The sequence below is a fragment of the Empidonax traillii genome, unplaced genomic scaffold (genome assembly GCF_003031625.1).
Source record: "Empidonax traillii isolate 1590-97213 ecotype Southwest subspecies unplaced genomic scaffold, ASM303162v1 scaffold1602:size438507, whole genome shotgun sequence".
In the NCBI taxonomy this organism is placed as follows: domain Eukaryota; kingdom Metazoa; phylum Chordata; class Aves; order Passeriformes; family Tyrannidae; genus Empidonax; species Empidonax traillii.
In genome coordinates, this window is record NW_020956795.1 from 309,235 (window position 1) to 321,581 (window position 12,347).

Sequence of the window (12,347 nt, forward strand, 5' to 3'; positions counted from 1 at the left end):
AGAGCGAAGGCCCAGCCAGGGATGGCTTTAGAGGAAATGGGAAAAAGAAAAGCCAGACCCCAAGGTTTGGTTGGTGGTTGGGTGCCCTCCCTGCTCAACTGCCTGGCAGAGCCACCCTGCCCACAGCCCCTGTCCCTCCTGGGCACACACACACGCAGGGGTAGGGGGACTTCCACCAAAAACATCCCACTGTGTCCCCAGCCTGAAGCCCCTCTGATGGCTTTTTCCCTGCCCTGACGGCTCTCAGTGCTCCCGTCTGCATCTCCCCTCCGTGTTTCGGGGAGCTGCCTCGTGGTTTGGCACAGCCCTGAGCTGGGTTTGGAGGGCACGGCAGCTCGGCCGGGCTCACGCCCGGGGGGTGGCAGTTGGTGGAGCCGCCCCCCCGTGCCCACATCTCCGAGAGCGCCGCTGCTCCCGGGCACACCCGGCACGGCCCGGGCACGGCAGCGCCTGCTGAGCCCCGCGGGTTTCGTTCCTGCCCCCGGCACAGGATCCTCGCCGCGACCCAGTTCTGCGGGCTGGGCCTGCCCTCTGCCCGGGCTTTCTCCGTGCCAGTCCTTGCTCCAGGCCAAGGCACGGCGGGATGATGGGCGTCTGCAGCCCCGCAGTGCCGAGCGAGCCGCAGGAAAACCTCCCGCCCGGCCACCACCGCCCGGCCCCGCCGGCCTTGGCGGGATGCTGCGCGCTCGGGATGTCCCCGCGTCCCCCGCGGGCTCAGGCGCTCCCAGCGCTCCGGAGCTGATGGAGCCGCCGGGGCCGGGGCCGGGCTCTGCCCTCCCCGGCGGAGCACGAGGAGCAGCAGCGGAGACTGTCGCGTCCTGGGACCGCGGGAGGCGACAGTGCCTGTGGACGTGCCACCCCGGCTGGCCGCGGCTTTGGACAGCGCAGTGACATCCCGAGTGGGAAAATCTCCGGGGTGCGAATCCTCCCCGGGGCTGCGGGGGCACCCAGGGACGCTGCGGGGACTCCGGCCCTCCGACACCCCCCTTCCCGGGTCCGGGGGCCGCTGCGGGGCTCAGTGGGGACTCCCCTCTCCGTGGGATCCCGCAGCCGAGGGGGCGGCACGGCCGGATCCCCCCCCGCCCGGACAGGGACCCACTCGGGTAAACAAGTGAGTAACGGGGCGGGTCCGGCCCCGACTCGGACCAGCCGCGGGTGCTGCGGCCACCGCCCGGGGGTCTTTGGGCACCGTACGGGGGGGCTGCGCCAGGGGAAGCTGCGGGGGTTGCGGGGGCGATGGGGCCGAGGCGCGACCCTCGCCCGGAGGGAACCCCGTCCTGAGCAGGGAGGGAACGGAGAGGGACGGGCCGGTTCCGGGGGGAGCGGCGAGCCCGGCCCTTCCCCCGCCTTTTCCCCCCGGGGCTGAGCCGAGCCGGGCTGAGCCGAGCCGGGCTGAGCCGAGCCGGGCTGAGCCGAGCCGGGTGGGTCCCGCCGACAGCGAGGTAGGGCCCGGGTCTGCGCGGGAAGGGGAGCGTTGGAGGGGGGCGAAGGATGCGGGGGTGGGGAGGCTGAGGAGAACAAAGAGTCCAGAAGTCTGGGATGGACGGACAGAGAGACCGGGAAGGATGGACAGAGACCGGGATGGATGGGCAGACCGAAGGGCTGGGACAGACAGACGGAGGGGCTGTGCGGGGACCCGTGCGGGGCTTTCGGCTCTCTCGGGGCTCTCCGGACACTCGCGTTCGGCTCAGCCCCCCAGTTCACACACAAACCGAGGATCGGGTGCGTTTCGGGGAAGGGGAAGCAGAGACCCCACGACGGGGGACGAAGACGTGGCATCCCCCGCTGTCTGTCCCCGGGGCCAGGGGTCCACGGCGGGCACGTCCCAGGCTTCCCCTCGGCACCGGGATTTGCTCTGGGGGCTCCCCTGTCGGGACGGGTCCCCTCCGGCCGCCCCCGCCCGACCCCATGTGCCGCCCGCTCCGCTGGGAAGAGCCGAGAAAGAGTCAGGAAAGGACCGGGAAAGGGCCGGGAAAGGAAAGGGCTATTTCGGGAGGCCGGGGTGGACAGCCCAGCGACCTTGACGCCCTCGAGATGCTGCGATGCTGCGAGAGGGGGCAGCCGCGGAGGAAGGGGGGAGGGGGGGGAGACTGGTCCGACCCCCCCAGGGCTGCCGAGCCCCGGCTCCTGCACCCAAGGGCACCCAGGGTGAACCCCCAGCCACTCCTACCCGGCTCCAGGGCCCCGGAGGTTGGGATGGGGATGGTGCCAGTTGTCTCCAAGCCAGCCCAGAGGTTTGGGACCTCTGCCCTGGGCCACAGCAGGGACAGGCGAGGAACCACCTTGTGTGTCCCTGCTTCCCAGGAATGTCCTCTGTCCTGGGTGTCCCGGGGATGCCCCAGCTCCGGGCCAGGCCAGGGCAGCTCCCCCAGCAGTGGGACCCTGGGATGACTGTGGGTCCAAGGAGGGACACTGGGACCCTGCCAGGTCCCCATTCCCGTGGTGTGGCCATGGCCATTCCTGTCCCAGCTGATGACCTGGAGCTGACCTGCTGCCCCCAGAGCCCCACCCTGGGGGGTGGGTGGCAGTGGGACCATGTCCTTCCCTCACAACCATGGGACCACCTGCAGCAGGCACATCAGGCTGTGGAGGCAGAAGGGATCCTGAAGGGAAAGTCCTTGTCCTGGAGAGGTCCAAACAGGGAGGAAGGACTGGCCACGCAAAGGAAAAATGTAAATGTCCTGCAGCACCTTCTGCAGGGTTACCCTGCCTGAGGCCAAACGCCAAACCCAGTAGCAGAGCCCAGGCCGAGGGTGCACATGGGGTATGGGGGGAGTCACTGTTGCCTGGTTTGGGGGTCTCTTTGCAGGTGTCTGGTGCCCCACTGCCCAGCAAACCTCCCCTCCCAGCTCCCTGCCCTGACCTGATCCTGCAAGCCCCGTGCCCAGTCCTGCCTGAGGAAGCCTGGGGAAGGACTGGGCTGGGGCAGGAGCAGATAAGGAGCAGCCTCCTGCTCCCCAACAGCCTCTCGCCTTTCCCTCGGATGTGGCCAGGGCAGGAAGCAGTGCCTGGTGGAGGCAGGGCAGCCATGGTGCATCTGCAGCAGAACATCAACCCTCGGGCTCAGGCGGTGCCAGGAACCCCATTAGTGCCCGCAGCAGCCCCCCCTCCCTTGCTGCTGCCAGTGCCTCGCAGCCTCCAGCAGCACATTCGGGTGCAGCTCCTCTCCACGGGATTTTACCCCAGCGCCCCTTGCAAAACCCTTGTTCCCATGGGATCTCTCTGGGAGGGTTTTGCCAGGTCCAGAACCCCAAACCCAAGTGCTGCCCTTGGGGGGAGAGGGGGAGAGGGGACTCCCCCCGCCCCACATGATCCCTTTCCCGGAGGCGCCGCTGGTTTGCTCTGGCACTGCTGGGGTTCCCTCTCTCGCAGCCCTGCGGCTCTTAAGTGGCCCCTCGTTAATATTTGATTCCCTCTAAGTGCAGTGCCCGGCTGAGGTAGCTCTGAGCAGGGGGGCCTGGCTGCTCAGTCCCCAAGCCCACCCCGGGGTCCCCCCCTACCCTTGGGGTCCCTGCCTGGCTGCACTGGGCGGTGGGTGAGGGTCCGAGTTGTGATTGTGATGGGGCAGGAGGGGAAGGAAGGACAGGGAGAGGTTGTGGGTGATGGCTGGTTTGGAGCTTCTGGGTCTTGTGGCGCCTTGCCCAGCCATGGTGCCACCACAGGGAGCCCCCCACGCTGGACACTGTGGGGAGGGGTCAGATCCTCCCCCAGGGAGCCAGTGGGCAGCCAAGAGCATGGCACGGCTCTGAGTCTCTGGGGGCTCTCAGGGGCAGCAGCGACCCCTGAGCTCCTGACCCTCAGGGAGCAGAGGGCACGCTCTGGGGCAGGGGGGAAACGCTTGGGGACAATGCCCCAAGAGAACCCCAAGAGTGTGAGCAGGCACATGGCAAGGGACAGCAGGAGAGGGACCACCACGCCAGGCACCCCTGTGGCATCGCTGTTGGGCAGGGGGGAATTTGTCACCTCCCAGAGGACGTGGGAAAGGCTGGTGACTCCTCAGGGATCTGGAATGTCACGCCAAGGCCTGACCATGATCTGGAGGGACCCGACACTTCTGGGGCCGCCATGGACATCCCTCAGGGACCAGCGAGAACAAACAGCAGCAAGTTTTGGCTCTTGGCTCACGGAAAAAGCCAGGCCCATCCTCACAGTGAATCACTGCTGTGATCCGCCAGCCCCCTGCCCCGGGATGGGACAGGAACAGGGACAAGCCCCAGCTGCCACTCTGAGCCCCTTCCCCACTCCCCAGGGCTGCAGCACCCACAGCACAGCTGGTGATGGGGCACAGGTGGGGCTGGGTGGGTGCCAGCACCCTCAGCCCCACGTCCTGCCTGGGTGAGGCCCCAGAGGAAGATGTTGCAACGCCTGGCCCCGTCCCAGCCCCCAGGGCTGTGGGATCGGCGCGTGCCTCGGGTGTGTGTGGTGGCTCCCAGCCCTGCGGCCACTCTCAAACCAGAGGCTGGGGAGGGAGTGGTGAGGGGTGACCGACTGTGGGGCACGGCGCAGGGATTACCCGGGACATGGGGACACAGAGCAGGGTGGGGTGATGGACCAAACACCTGGTTTGGCACCAATGGGGGCCAGCTTGAGGTTTGACCTGGGTCGGGGGACAGGTGGCAGTGCCACCCTGCACTAGGGGTAGGCAAGGTTGCCAGAACTGGAGGGCTCTGTGGTGGGGGCTTTGCAGGGGTGGGTGGCTGGGATGCAGCTGGGCAGCCCACTGGGTGTCCCACTGGGGCCACTGGGCTGAGGACTGTGCCAGCCAGGGAGTGTGATGGGGCAGGTGGGGTGACAAGAACATCCACAGCCTGGAGAAATGAGTCCCAGGAGGAGAGGATGGGTCTGCTCCCTGCAAGGGATTGTGTTTCCAGTTGATTCCTGCAGTTGCTGTGTCTCTGCTCTGTCCCACATTATCCCATGTGCAGCCTGGACTAATTAGTAGAGGAAGCCTGTGCAGGGCCAGGACTTGGACTCGATGATCCTTGTGGGTCCCTTCTAACTCAGGATGTTCCATGATTCTCTGATTCCCGGCTGCCGGATGCTTCCAGCTCCGGGTCACTGCCCAGTGAGGCAGAGTGGCACTGACCGGGCTGCCCACGGCCAGTCCATGTGCTCTGTCACCGTCCCGGTGACAAACCCTCGGCTCCCGCTGCGGGGTGCCCAGGGGAGCAGAGCAGGGATGTCACCCACACTGGCTGTGGGTTGGCCACGGTGCCAGGCTTACAGCACACAGCTCCAGACATGGATGTCCCAACCTGTGCCTCAGTTTCCCACAAACACTGCGGGGATGAGCTTTCTCCCCACTGAGCAAGGAGTGGGGCACAGGGATGGGGAGAGCATCAGGATCATGCCCCAGGGCAGCCCCCCTGTGCCTGCATCCTCGAGAGCGGGTCTCTGCACTGTGACAGAGGGCAAACATCCCAGGGGTGTCAGGCTGAGTCCCCCTGGGAGCAGGAGCGAGCTAAGCCAGTGCTGGGCCGTGCTGGGATCCGGCCTCGTGGCCGCAGCCCCACGTGGCCCGTGGCCCAGGACGGTTAATCCCGGCAGCTGCAGGGCTGGGGCCTCGGCACCCCCCAGGGCTGTACTGGGAGCCAGGCTGGGGGGGTGATGGGGAACAGCACTAAACGCCTCCCTTCTCCCTGCAGGGCAAGGCGGGCTCGGTGCCGGCAGTGGGGGGCACAGCCCATGGAGCTGAGCCAGGAGGGTGCTTGAAGCTGCCAGAAGGAGCCGTGAGGGGGTGGGGGATATGGAGCCCCCCAACAGCAGCGTGGTTGGGCAGGCACACTCGTGTTTCGGGGTGTTCAACGCCAGCGACGGCCGCGCCAACGCGCGGAGCAGCATCGCCTCGCCCTGGTTCTCCACGGCCTTCGGCCTCATCGGCCTCTGCTCCAACCTCTTCGCCCTCTGCGTCCTGCTCAGCTCCTCCCGCAAGCTCTCCAGCCACGCCCGCTCCTCCTTCCTCATCTTCCTCTGCGGGCTGGTGGTCACGGACTTCATGGGGCTGCTGGTGACAGCCTCGGTCATCATCCCCTACCACTTCATCAAGTTCCCCTGGGCCGAGGTGGACCCCGACTGCCACCTCTGCAACTTCCTCGGCTTCTCCATGGTGTTCTTCGGGCAGTGCCCGCTGCTGCTGGGGGCCACCATGGCCGGGGAGCGGTTTCTGGGCATCAACCGCCCCTTTTCCCGCTCCACCAGCATCTCCAAGCGCCGTGCCTGGGCCATGGTGGGGCTGGTGTGGGGCTTCTCCTGCCTGCTGGGGCTGCTGCCGGTGCTGGGGCTGGGCCGGTACACGCTGCAGTTCCCCGGCTCCTGGTGCTTCCTCACCCTCCTGCCCGACACTGGCGACATCATCTTCTGCCTGCTCTTCGCTCTGCTGGGCATCCTGTCGGTGCTGCTCTCCTTCGTCCTCAACACCGTCAGCGTGGTCACGCTCTGCCGCGTCTACCACGACCGCGAGTCGGTGCAGCGGCGCCGCGACAGCGAGGTGGAGATGATGGTGCAGCTCGTGGGCATCATGATCATCGCAACCATCTGCTGGATGCCCCTCCTGGTGAGGCCCCTGACCCGATGCCCCCTGACATCACCACTCCTCCCTGTCCCACCCTTGGGGTGTACCCCTGCTCTTCCCTGGGAGGTCCAAGGTCTCAGCGTGGTCCCGCCATGCTCCTGCTGGTGAGGTCTGGGGGTGTCCCCCCGGGTCTCAGTGTCCCCCTTGTGCCACCTCTCTGCATTCCAGGTTGGCCCTTGGGTTGTGGGCTCTGGGGCTCAGCACTGCCTGCAGGCAGAGCAGGTGCTCCCTGGGACCAGCCTGGGACCCCCCTCCAAGGGGCTCAGTGCCTGGACCCTCAGCATCTCCCGCACCCCGACTCAGCTCACAGACCCCCCCAGTGACGCTCTGCCCCCTTCCCTCCCCCAGATCTTCATCGTGCAGACGGCGCTGCAGCGCCTGCCCGGCGGGCGGGCACAGGAGCTGCCCACGGACACGCAGGAGATGCTGCTCATCTACATCCGCATGGTCACCTGGAACCAGATCCTGGACCCCTGGGTGTACATCCTGTTCCGGCGGGCGGTGCTGCAGCGCGTGTACCCCCGGCTGCGCCCCCGGCCCTCCATCGTGTCCCTCACGCCCTCCCTGCGCCGCAAGCTCACCGCCGGCTCCGTCCTGCAGTAGCGCCCCGGGCTGGGGGGACACGGCCAGCCCCCCATCCCGCCCCCTCGGTGGGTCCCCGTCACCTGCATCCAGGGGCTGTCCCTGCCCCGCATCCCCCCCCGGGGCCTGGCAGGGGGCACAGGGCCCCGTCCCCAATAAAGCACAGCCGGTGCAGCTCCCGGTGCTCGCTGCGGGTGAACACCCGGGGGGACCCTGGGTGGGGCCCAGCCCTGCTGACAACCACGGCAACAGCCCTTCTGCTCCAGCCTCTGCTTTAATGACCCACAGCCACTGCCCACCGCGTCTGGGGGCTTCTGGGGGAGGTGGGTGGGCTGGGTACCCTGCTGCCCCCCAACCCAGGGGACAGACCTGGGTGCGCTCAGGAGGGCCAGGGGACAGGATGGGGACCCCCACCAGCACTGCCAGCCCCAGGTGGGGTGGGGACGAGGAGGGGACGGGAGCGAGGGGCACTGCCCACCCTCCAGCTACTCCTGCCCCTCCTTGGGGTGACAAACGGCCGCCCACACCTCGGCCACGAACTCCGGGGGGAAGGCAAACTCGCCCAGCACCGAGTCCAGCCCGCGGGCCAGTTGGGCCGCGCCGGGGCTGCCCTTGGCCGCCTCCACCATCGTCGAGGCTGTGGGGGAGGAGGGACAGGTCAGGGGCTGGAGCTGGGGCAGGGGAAGGGGCCGGGGCTGGAACTAGGGAAGGGCCCTTGCAGGAGTTGGGGCAGGGGCTGAGCTGGGGCAGGGGCAGGGGCAGGGGCAGAGGAAGGGTCAGAGGCAGGCCTGGGTCAGGGTCCAGGCCCCCCAGCTCACCCAGCTCGCTGTCACGGATGCCCATGTAACTCTCCAGCAGATCATCCACCCGGCGAGCAGCTTCTTCCTCGGAGGGGCTGGGCTGGAGGACCCAGGGAGTCAGTGCTGGGGACCCCCTGTGCTCCCACCAAGCCGTGCCGGTGGGTGCTGCGGGTGTGGGCAGCAGAGAGGCCACCCAGGGGTGCAGGGATGCTCATCCCCACCTCAGCACGGTGCTGTGGGTCAGGGTAGGGGCTCAGGGCTGGTCTTACCCCCTCCTCCAGCACGGGCGGGCCCTGCGTCCGCAGCCGCAGCGTTTCCTTCCCAGTGGCCACTCTGCCCTCGCTTGGGGATTTGCTGCTCCGCGTCCGCTGCCCGATCATGTCTGTGCCCCAGTGCGGGGGGTGAGGTGGGGCGAGAGCCCAGGCAGGGCCTGGCACCCCCAGCCCCCCTCTGCCCCCTGCCCAGTCATACCCCAGCCCCCCCCGGGGGCACTGCAGGGTGAGCTGTGTGCAGAACAGGGGTGGTGTGTGGGGGACACTCAGGGATGCTCGTGGTTACAGGGTGTTCATGGATGCCTAGGACAGGGCACACAGAGGAACAGGGGTGCCCCCAGGGAGTATGAGCAGGGGAAGGGATCACCTGAGGAGTGCCTAAATATGGGCAATGTAGGGGTGCCTTGAGTACACGAAGAATAGGGGTGCAGGTTAGGGGTGTCCATGGGACAGGGGTGGATCCGTGAGGCACTTGGTCCCTGGGGAGGGGGCTGCAGGGCCTCAGGGGCTGGAGACAATTCCAAGGTTTCCCTAGTCCCCAGCACAAGACCAGGGGGACCCCCAGACTCACCGAAGGCCTTTTTGGGCTGGACCAGGCGGAGGGTGAAGGGCTGGGCCCGCGGCAGCTCCCTCAGCATCCGGGCGACTTCGTAGTGCCGGCAGCCCACAATGGTGTGGTCGTTGATGGCCTCGATGCTGTCCCCCACACACACCGTCTGCAGCCGGTTGATGATGCTCCCCTCCTTGATCCTCTGGGGGTGGGGGGACAGGGACACACAGCAACAGGGTGGCACAGTGGGACAGTCAGACACAGCCCCCACCCTTTAGTAGCTGGGTCAGGCAGGGAGGGTCCCCCCAAACTTCCCCATGGCAGGGGAGACCCCCAGGACCAGGGTGGAGACCCAGGGGGGAGTCAGGGAGGAGCCTGGTCGCAGGGAGGGGGTGCAGCAGGGATGTCACCCACGGGACCACAGCCCCCAGGGCTGCCCTGGCCCCAGCCCGACCCCCTAGGGGGGTTCACCTTGATGAAGGCGTAGCCAGCCCCATTGTCCGTGATGGTGAGGCCGAGCGCGTCCTCCGTCTTGGTCACCTCCACCTCCTTGGTCTCACCCCGGACGTGGGCGAAGATGAAATCCTCGAGGCCGATCTGCCCCCCCAGCAGCTTCTGCATGTCCACCTTGTGCGTGTTGAGCGTGCAGAAGAGGATCTGCCCCGGGGAGCCCCGTCAGCAGGGCTGGCGATGCCCCAGCACAGCAGGGCTGTTGGTGTTGGGGCCCAGGGCAGGAGTCAAGGCAGGGGCCAGTCAGGTCTGGGCACTGCTAGAGCAGTGGGGGCCAGGGACCCCCAGCCTGCCTGAGGACCCCACACTACCCCATCCCCACGCACCTTCCCACAGTGCCAGGCAGCTGGAATCAGCCAGGGAACAGGCAACTCTGGCTCCCTGCCCCCTTGCAGGAGGGAAACAGAGGCAAGACCCCCCAGTCCTTCCCCAGAGGAGCCAATAGAGACCAGGGACTAAAGCATTCTTTTCCAGGACATTCTGGGGACTGCATTTACAAGGAGTTGGGGACTCGTGGGAGCACAGGCCACAGCCACTACGTCAGGGTTGGTGTCCCCCCTCGGGCACAAAGCCCCCTCCCCGGGCGCCGCAGCCCCTCACCTCGGTGGGCGAGATGTCGAAGACCTCGGCGATTTTGGCGTAGAGCTCCTTGACGTTGGTGAAGCCCTCGATGCGCCCCGTGTGGCTGCCGTGGGCCAGCTGCGTGTGGAACACCAGCCTGGGCCGGGCACGGGGGGCGCGGGGGGCCGCGGGGGCCTCGGCGGGGGGAGGCTCGGGGGTCCCCGGCTCCTGCCCCACGCCGTTCTCCAGGGGCCCCCCCTCGGGGGGCTGCCGGCCGTGCCTGCCCGCCCGCTGCATCCCGGCGGCACCGCTGAATTATGGATGGGGCTGGCTCCCCGCCGGCCGTAAGGTGATCCCCCCGCCCGGGAACCTGAGCTGGGGGGGCAGGTCACCCGCGGGGATCGGGTGAGCTCTGCCACGTAAGAAGGGCCCTGCACAGGCTGGAGGTGGGAGAGCCGAGCCGGTGCCATCCCACCCTCCCTGGCTGGGCACTGACCAACCCTAGCACCTCTGGGAATAGATCCAGCATCAGCTCCAGAGTCCCCTCCGAGCATGAACACACAGAGACCAGAGTGGTTTTCTCCCACGTTTATTTGCTCCCATCTCCATCCCAAGCCCAGCGGCACCAGGAGATGGCAAACCAGAGATGCAGGTACAGAGCACAGGCCTGGCAGGCGAGAGGGTGGGGAAATACCCCAGACCCACGATAGAGCCAGGCCAGGCACACATAGTGCTAAGTAAGAAAATAAGACACTCTCTAATTACAGTCTGAGATTAGTGACAGGCAGCCCCGGGGACACCGACCCCGGCACAGCACGGCCAGATGTGGCTGCCAGCACAGTGGTCCCACAAGAGCAGGGGGGCTCAGGCAGGGGGCGAGGGGCAGGAGCTGAAAGCCAGTGCAGCACACCCAGGGTCCCCACTGAGGGAAGGGGTCAGTCCCAGCTCCTCCCCACCCAGGGGTCCCCACTGCAGGAAGGGGTCTGTCCCAGCTCCCCTCCAGCACGAGGCCGTTTATTGCCTTCAGGAACTCCCTGCCTGGTCCCAAAGGTGGGGGGGAAAGAGAGGGGCCAGGCAAAGCGACAGGGACAGTGGCTGAAGGCACCCATGGGGATGATTAAATAAAGGCAGAGGCAGGGGGAAGGAGCTGCCCCCAATCTCACTGCAGGATGGCACCAAGGGGTTCCCGAGCTGGTCTGGGGCCGGGAGGCAGTGCCAAGCTCCAGGGACTCCCGGTCACTTCACTGCCTCCCCAGGGACTCCTGGTCACCCCCCCGCTACCCCCCCAGCACCACAGCCCCCAGTCACCCTGGAAGAGGCGGATTCACTCCAGGTCAGAACCCGCCAGCACCTCCTCATCAGGCTCTGGGGAGCCCTGGTTGAGCAAGGCGGAGCTGGGGGGCTCATGGGAGAGTGGGGGGTGCTCACACCACCAGTGACCCCTCACCCCACACTGGATGGGCTCTCAGCTCTGCCACCACCTCTCCCCCGAAGCTCGAGGTCCTGGAGCTGGTGCAGCCGCAGGGTCGGGCTGGGGGGTCCCGGCTCACGCTGAAAGGTGCGAGGGGTGGGGGGGAAGCAGCCGGACCCCTGGCAGAGACTGTCCCTTGCGTGAGCTCCAAGGGACAGGGACAGGGTCCAGCCAGCCCCAGGCTCCAGAGGGACTGGTCCTCTCACAAGTGTTCACTGAGGAGGGAGGAAAGCACAGAACCCCAGAATGGTTTGGGTTGGGAGGGACCTTAGAGCTCATCTCATCCCACCCCCTGCCATGGGCAGGGACACCTTCCACCAGCCCAGGCGGCTCCAAACCCTGTCCAACCTGACCTTGGACACTTCCAGGGATCCAGGGGCAGCCACAGCTGCTCTGGGCAACCTGTGCCAGGGCCTGCCCACCCTCACAGCCAACAATTCCTTCCCAATATCCCATCTCACCCTGCCCTCTGGCACTGGGAAGCCATTGCCCCTTGTCCTGTCCCTCCATCCCTTGTCCCCAGTCCCTCTCCAGCTCTCCTGGAGCCCCTTTAGGCCCTGCAAGGGGCTCTCAGGTCTCCCTGGAGCCTTCTCTTCTCCAGGTGAACCCCCCCAGGTCTCCCAGCCTGGCTCCAGAGCAGAGGGGCTCCAGCCCTGGCAGCATCTCCGTGGCCTCCTCTTGGCTTGCTCCAGCAGCTCTGTCTTTGAATTTGGGGATACTCCTTGAACTCAGGGACAGGGCTTCCCTCTCCCACAGCTCCCCCAAGCAGCTCTGAGCCCATTCCTGTCCACTCCCTCCCTGCTCAGCTCCCATCACCCCCTGCCCCTGTGCTCACCTTGCGATCCGGGACAGGATCTCCTTGACGCGCAGCACCAGCGGCTCGTGCTGCAGGGGGTTGCTCTCGATGGCACTGTGCAGTTTGGCCATGTAGAAGTCCAGGGTGCTCAGCGTGGGGGTCTCCCCGGTGCCTGGGAGGTGACAGCCCGGTGAGCGGGTCCCCACCCAGCCCTGCCCATGCACTGGTGGCTGG

The 12,347-nt window shown here is 67.0% G+C and overlaps 3 protein-coding genes across 5 annotated transcripts in view; 1 reads left to right on the forward strand and 2 right to left on the reverse strand.

Moving 5' to 3' along the window:
- Window positions 1–874: 874 nt before the first annotated feature.
- TBXA2R (thromboxane A2 receptor) lies at window positions 875–7,243 on the forward strand. 2 transcript variants are annotated; one of them, XM_027908053.1, is made up of 3 exons: window positions 875–1,111; window positions 5,646–6,553; window positions 6,920–7,243. In XM_027908053.1, exons 2-3 carry the CDS (start codon window positions 5,747–5,749, stop codon window positions 7,172–7,174), a joined length of 1,062 nt encoding a protein of 353 aa, XP_027763854.1. In that variant the 5' UTR covers window positions 875–1,111; window positions 5,646–5,746; the 3' UTR covers window positions 7,175–7,243. The 2 variants fall into 2 exon arrangements, with proteins under 2 accessions (XP_027763854.1, XP_027763853.1); XM_027908052.1 differs by lacking the exon at window positions 875–1,111 and adding an exon at window positions 1,380–1,442.
- Window positions 7,244–7,638: 395 nt separating this feature from the next.
- GIPC3 (GIPC PDZ domain containing family member 3) lies at window positions 7,639–10,143 on the reverse strand. The gene is made up of 6 exons (XM_027908075.1): window positions 9,886–10,143; window positions 9,247–9,432; window positions 8,797–8,977; window positions 8,223–8,335; window positions 7,972–8,053; window positions 7,639–7,790 (listed from the first exon to the last, which is right to left on the reverse strand). Exons 1-6 carry the CDS (start codon window positions 10,141–10,143, stop codon window positions 7,639–7,641), a joined length of 972 nt encoding a protein of 323 aa, XP_027763876.1.
- Window positions 10,144–10,419: 276 nt separating this feature from the next.
- The window catches only part of HMG20B (high mobility group 20B), a 5,113-nt gene continuing 3,185 nt past the window's right edge, over window positions 10,420–12,347 (reverse strand). For both annotated transcript variants that reach the window (XM_027908056.1, XM_027908055.1), the window contains 2 exons: window positions 12,153–12,190; window positions 10,420–11,532 (listed from right to left, as the gene is read on the reverse strand). In XM_027908056.1, the coding sequence (XP_027763857.1) occupies window positions 11,520–11,532; window positions 12,153–12,190 (51 nt within the window). In that variant the 3' untranslated portion in view covers window positions 10,420–11,519. The remainder of the gene's footprint in view (window positions 11,533–12,152; window positions 12,191–12,347) is intronic.